The sequence below is a fragment of the Patella vulgata genome, chromosome 9 (assembly GCF_932274485.2).
Source record: "Patella vulgata chromosome 9, xgPatVulg1.2, whole genome shotgun sequence".
Taxonomy (NCBI): Eukaryota; Metazoa; Mollusca; class Gastropoda; family Patellidae; genus Patella; species Patella vulgata.
Window position 1 is genome coordinate 12,396,323 of NC_065887.2, and position 7,272 is coordinate 12,403,594.

General features: G+C 36.2%; 1 protein-coding gene across 1 annotated transcript; it reads left to right on the forward strand.

Annotated features, from left to right (window-relative positions):
- Window positions 1-4,819: 4,819 nt before the first annotated feature.
- LOC126832442 (prolactin regulatory element-binding protein) lies at window positions 4,820-6,486 on the forward strand. Its single transcript, XM_050563212.1, has one exon. It carries the CDS (start codon window positions 4,857-4,859, stop codon window positions 6,093-6,095), a length of 1,239 nt encoding a protein of 412 aa, XP_050419169.1. The 5' UTR covers window positions 4,820-4,856; the 3' UTR covers window positions 6,096-6,486.
- The last annotated feature ends 786 nt before the right edge of the window (window positions 6,487-7,272 follow it).

Here is a 7,272-nt window from a genome sequence, read left to right on the forward strand (position 1 = left end):
TACGTTCGCGCCAATTAGTACACGGGCCTCGGTTTGTCGTCCCACATGAACGGCTAGACAGATGTCCTTGTCAGGCCCTCCGTCCTGCACCACTGACAAGTAGAAACCACACGGAAAATCCCAATGAACTTGTTTATTTTCAAGATAACTTTAATTTATTAACTATGTCTGATATATTCAATGTTAATGTGTTGTAGTTGTTCAATTGCATTGGGTTATAGCTTTTAATGTATTTTATATATTTGATATTTAGTGTTACCAACCATGCTCAGACGTATTAGAAACTTGACTAGTTCTTATAACCCGGGAGCCCAGTGAGATTTAATCAAAATATTGAGTCCAAAAGGTTTGAGGTCTACAACACATATTTTACCCCTAGATCATTTTGGAAAGGCAAGTCTTAAGTTTTGTAACCTGTGCATATACCTGGGAGCACTCCCCCTAACCCTTCCAAATTTGATGTGAGTTAAAATTGAATGTCCATCCACAATTTTCTTGCAAACGTTTCGCTGTCGAGAGAGGAGAGGGTGGGACATGATAAAACAAATTCTAAATTGTATCTTAAATTAAAATAAATTACAACACAAATTATTACGTAGTCCATTGTCTTATTTAATCAGGATATTAAGGAATCAGTCAGACGTTAATGAATACACACACCGGCTGTATATAGATAATTAAGGAATAAACATTCCTAATATACATTTAGTCACTGTGACGTCACTGGCGTCTGGGGGGGGGGGAGAGATTAAGAGTGCTTTCTATTATTGGCAAAGTCGTTTTTCAGATAGCTGAATTAATTTTAATCAGATGCAATTTAGGTTTTTCATCGTATATGTACTCTTTGAAATAATCGCCCCCAACCACCGCTAACGAGTTAAAAGACCATTATTGTCTGGCATGTTTGATTTTACTATCATCTAATCATCCCACAACATAATGAACGATTTCAGTGTATTCCTTGATCCCAAAAACATGCGGTTAGACACCAAAATTATCATTCTAGACTAAATACTATGGAAGTTTTAGGGGAATAACTGAAATGGCACCATGGAGGTGGCACCCGTCTTTGACGCCATCTTGAATTTCTCAAAATGCTCAAGGGGGACCGGTTCTGAAAGAGGACACCCTAGGCTACTAAAATCAATCATAGAAAAACGTTGTATACAATTTCCAGGTTCACTCGAAATATTGGTTTGGCGACCAGACTATAAGACCGGTTCAAAGCAAAGGTCACTAATTAGTGACCGTAATTAAAATTTAGAGTCCATAACTGAAACAAATTCTAAAAGCTGACTAACCAAGTCAGGAAACCAAAAATAGCACTTAAGACGTCTAAGAGCGACAAAGTTGAACCAATAGACCTTATGGGTCCATGGTTGAACAAACCCTGCAGGGCAGCAGGGTAGGATTTCGCTTGCATAGTCACATACAAATCAACAAGGATAACTAATATTGGCTACTTCATTCATCAGATACTAACCTAAAAACATACAGAGTTTCAATGCTATACCTTACAGAAAAGTGGAATTATACATCACTCATGATGGTCCATCGGGCCTACTAGACCACCTCATGGGAACCAATGGACCATTCAATGGTTACAATAAGATATACAAAACATTTAAGAGCATTCACTTAATTTAATTAAAGAATAAATAAAAAATATAATTTGGCGCATTTTTGTTCAAGTAAGATCATAATAACCGACCTATTCAATATCAGTCATCAATGGAAACATCAAAGCGAATAATTCCTTGTAGTTTTTGTGGTATTTATTTATATTGATTCGGAATGCATAGCTACTATATTTGAGCGTGTTACAGAGTCACTATGGTCAAGTATTGTCTCGATGAAAGATGGTGTGCTTTTTGGCTCTTATCAAAATTTTTACTTCAAAAATTGTACCACTCGTCAACGTAATCAGGGGTGGAGGAGCTAAGGAGGGAGAGGTGTGCAAATGGTTAAAACATGCGCGTTAGATCCATAAGATCTGTCATTGAGTCAAGAAGCGTGTTTCTATACGAGAGAAGTAGGGTAGCCTGTCCAACCTTGTGGATACTATGTAGAAATTTGTTCGTGAAAACTACACAGCCCATCGCATTGTTTCGGGATCATACATTCCCCTGTCGGTTGTTCTCTTTCTATTTCTTGACATTATAAAACTCTAGATACCCATGGACCATGCATGGAGGTGTATATATACACCTCTATGGGACTATGCCTCTGAGGACCCATGGGCCATGCGCATAGGACCCAGGGCTGGGGCCATTACATTACCAATGTAATTAATTACATTACCATTACGTTTTAAATGTAATCATTACAATTACTTTCTCATTTTTAACAATGTAATTAATTACCATTACCCATTACATTGAAAGTAATTAATTACCATTACCCATTACTTTATGAGTATATAAATAAAACAAACATTTTTCATAGAAATTAAAAAGACAACCTTATTTTTCTGCAATGAAGCGCCTATAAAATCAAACTCGATAATAATTCTTGATTCACAATAATAGATATTTGTGTATGAATTGTTATTTCTATATATTATAACATTCAAGTGACGGGCAGTAGTGACAACAACTGATGTTTTCACTGTACGGATTGAAAGTATAGTTAATTAACATTATTTTTTAAAAAGTAATTTTATAAAATTCTTTATCAATCCAAATAGTTTTTCTATAATAATTGTATTGCTGGTGAATTATTCAGTATGACTCAAAAACAATATATATATATGTTTTATATTCAAGTTACAATTTGATATTTTCTAAGAAAGTCAAAACATATTTATTTCTATGTCTTTTGCCATTACCCATTACCATTACCCCAGCCCTGATAGGAACCGACCTGCAGGTGGTCCATCGGTCCCCACAGCATTTAAATATATATTCAGCTTTATTAACAGTAGTAGTCAGTCACTGTGGCTTTTGATTTTTAAGTGCAAAGCCTGGAAAACTACTAAGCATGTGTGCTGGTGTAGAGCACACCTTGGTGACACTTAATTACTTTGGGACATGAAAAATATTGCAAAATATAAAAAGAATACCTATACTATGGTTAAATGTGAGGCTATAAGGCAATATGCTGATAGCACTCTAGGCAAATCAGCAATGTATTCGAGGCTAGGTCAAGGTTACATAATGAAAGCCTATAGAATTCGTTTTTGCCATCCACATGTCTGATACAAGGGGTGGTCCATCGGTCCCATATGCCCATTGGTCCCCACTCTCTCCTATTGTTGAAGTTAATTAAACGGGCCGGAATGGCAGGAAACCCTTTTAAACTTAAACTGGTTTATCTTTTTGTTATTTAGATATTAGACATATTTCGAGTTAGATCTAAATATTTAAGGTCACCGGCAGATTTCGTCAAGATCACGCTAACCCTAGCCTAAACCGAGTCCTAAATCTTGCACTGACCAACAATCCTCGGCAACAATCACGTGCCCTAACCCTGTTTACATCTCGTGACCGTCACGAAATCTGCGAGTGGCCTTAATATTTAGAACTGACAGTGTATATTTTAGGCTATTTTATAACACCATAGAACTGACGACACCATAGAACTATCTATGATGAGACTAGCCCATAGGATAGAGTTATAAATATGCACTAGCCACATAACGTCGAGACGTCAACAGGTCGTGTCCAATAAGAACGTCCGCTAGGCGGCGTCAAGAACTGACATGGCTACCAATTTGACGCTTTCATCGAAATTTACAATATGAATTCTGTAAAAAACGTGAATTACTTTTGTTATGGACTTATAAGTTTGCTATTGTCTACAACAGGGGTTAGATATGTTTAGAATGTATGATTTGACTTTAGTAGTTGTGCTATCTTCTCAACATGTAGTCTTAATCCTGTTATACCCACTAGGCCTAACCATAGATAACTCAGGCCTGTCAAACTTGTGTCGCTGTGTCTGCCGATTTTCTCTGGCTCTTACATATTTCAGTTTTGTAAACCATTACTCCCGGGTACTCGGGGCATATCTGTCAACTGTTCGTGATCATTTAGTAACCTTTCGCGCTGAATCGTGGTGGGTCTACATCTAGTCTAACTCTAAGTCAAATTTTGTCTTCGGTAGTCGACTCGACTTTTTTAGGTTTGGTGATAAATATTAAAAGGACGGACCCTGTCTGTCGGCTCTTCCCTGTTGTCGTTGGTGGTCATAGACATCATAGTAGTGGAATAGTTTATCTATGAGATCGTCGCTTAAAGAATGCAGAGATAAATCTGTGTAGTGTTATCATTCATATAGCTACAGCCACAGGACATCTTCGATAAATAAATACACCCCTGTCCTGGCCTGTCAAATTTGTTTTATTTCTATCCCCCCTATTTCTACAACGATTTCTTTCACGCCCATGCCTGTTTATTATAGTATATTATGGCCCCCTTCTTTTTTTAAGTTATGGGAAACATTTAGTAACGGCAGCCTTCGGTAACTGCTCGGTATCGTCGATGATTAGGTGGTGGTAAAAAGCAGATGATGTAACATCATTAGTAGTCCGACTCCGTATGATACACGTATCCAGTTGATAGGCCAGATTATCCAGACTCTCGTTATATATCAACTGCATCGCCACTGTCTGTCAGATCGAGATAGGGTTTCTAACTTATTTGTAATTTGTAGCGACTCGCCAGATATACAATAATCAATCTGGGGATTAGTTAGGAACCGTCTGTTATTACTAATCGCCTAGCTGTTATTCTTCGCCAATCGACGATTATAATATAATATAGCTCTAATAATACGTAGGCGCGCGCACGAACAATGTCAATAGTCTCGGGTGCAACGAGTGACCAACAGAATAGGCCCGATTATTTTGCCTAAAGATGGCTGCCGCAAAAGGCTGCCTGTTGGCAAATACAGATTTCCCTGTGTACTGTGTTCGATCATTAGGCGACAGTCACTTTTTAATAGCTGGGGGCGGTGGCCAGGCAAAAACAGGAGTTCCAAATGCTATAGAGGTTTACGAGTTGAAATTAGTAGATGATAAAGTTATTGCTGCAAGCATATGTCGTCATGATACAGGGCTACAAGCTGTTATGAACTGTGCACCTTTTCTGTACGATGGTCGAAATCATCACTTGGCAACAGGCCAGGATGATGAGTGTCACATCTACTCTTTGAAGTATAAAGTTACTGTATTGGACAAAAGCTCATCAGAAGAAAATTCAGCGCAAAAACGAAAAAAGGACGTCGAGGAAAAAGAAAAGAAAAGCGACGAAAGCTCTACTAAACAAATCAAATTTGATGTTACAGAAATCAAAAAATTTACAACCGACTTCGGCGACGATGCAGGCTTTCAAAAAGTGGTTCGCTACAATGACAAGAAGAAAATATTGGCTACAGGTGGTGCAGATGGTCACCTTCGAGTTTGGAAGTATCCAGACTGTACGAAAAGCATTGAAATTAAAGCTCATAAAAATGACATAGATGATCTGGACATCTCTCCGTGTGGTAAATATATAGTAACAGTTTCTAGAGATCATACTGGCTGTATATGGAGTGTAGAAAGTGGCAAAAAAATAACCGATTTAATTTTACCAAAAGTAGAAAACTATAGATTTAGATCTTGCAGGTATGGTCTGTCAAGCGGCAAAAATGACAAGTATAATATATATACAATCGCAATTCCAGCGAGACAGTCTTCTAAACCATTGCCTTGTTATTTAACTTCTTATAACGATAAATATACCGTAAGGAAACAAAGTGCTGCTGGAACAGAAATATTATCTTCATTAGCCGTCAGTGATGATGGTGTATTTATTGGGCTTGGTACCATATCCGGTAGTGTTGCAGTTTATATATCTTTTAGTTTGCAGAAATTGTACTGTTTAAAAGCAGCACACAGCATCTTCGTCACTGGTTTAGAGTTTATGCCCAATTCAGAGAATTGTCAAGCTTTAACTGGAGGAAAAGATTTCACGTTATTGAGTGTGTCTGCTGATAATACTATTAAATTACACCAAGTTTCTCCTAGAGGATCAATTAGTGCTGTGTGGTTGGTTTTAGGTGCCTTATTAATTATCTATCTTTTATTCTGGATGTTGGCTGAATTAGGTATCTAAAGTTATTTAAACGTCTTCATAATCATGATCCAAGTGACCAAATATTTAAACAGTATTTATTTTAGTTTTTACCGAAGAAAACTATTTGAGAAAGTGTGTCCACACGAATTTGTGGTCAGACATTGGTGACGGCAATAGATATAAATGTGCACATTAAATATAAGCCTATTAAAACACAAAACAAAGAGTTTTCAATATTTATTCCTAGCGCAAATTTACATATACATGTTATATATATATATAAAATAATGAATTATACATTCATGTAAGTTGATAATCATTAGATTAATCAATTATTAATTGTGGAAAGGTGGCAAAATTTACCTAAATAAAATGATTTTTACCCATTGTTTCTTCTTTAAAAAAAACCCCAATAAATTATTCTATAAACCATATTGTTATTAGTATTTTGTGAACAACCTGTCTAACTGTAGAGGTATATTAATTATCAACATACTTCTTTAAAAGGCATTCGGTGAAAACGATATTAATAACAGACAGCTTTATGGATAACATTCACTAGGTTTATTAAATGGAAAGTTTCAATGAGGACACTCTCGCCGTTATCAAGCAATGAAACTGTTTCGGACAGATATAGTCTTGATGTTTGTGGGACAAGAACTAAACCTTTAATTGTTATAATGTGTATTTTGCATCTCTTCAGTCGAATTCAAGAATATAATAAAACTGTTTGTATTTACTGTCAGTGTTTTAGGATGTGTATGTTTATGATCTCAGATAAATAGTTTAAGAAGCACACACTCCATACAAAATACATGATTAAACAGGTATTATGATGGAAAAGCTTAATCTGCCTATTGCAGATCTTTCTTTAGGCCTGAAATGTTATATAAACTATTAATTAGACATTTATCAACATGACAAGACCATAATCAAGTCTCGATGCCATCAGATAGGTCCGATTTTAAGTAGATTAGATCGGTTCAGCCATTTCATGATTTAATCTAAAGATGGTAAAGCAAGGTTAAGCTTCAAACAACCAGTACGGTGGCGGTTACTATCAGTACACACATTTTGTCTGTTGACAGACCTTCAAAGGCTATATTTGCTCAGAATAAAATAATTTGAATGAAATTTTCAATATATTCATTTTGCATTATCTACTTTTGAACTATTATAGCAAGAACGACCAGCTCTTTATGTAATCTTACATAAT

Excerpts from the sequence above, each read along its gene's own strand:
- LOC126832442 (XM_050563212.1), top strand. The coding sequence starts at position 4,857 with ATGGCTGCCGCAAAAGGCTGCCTGTTGGCAAATACAGATTTCCCTGTG.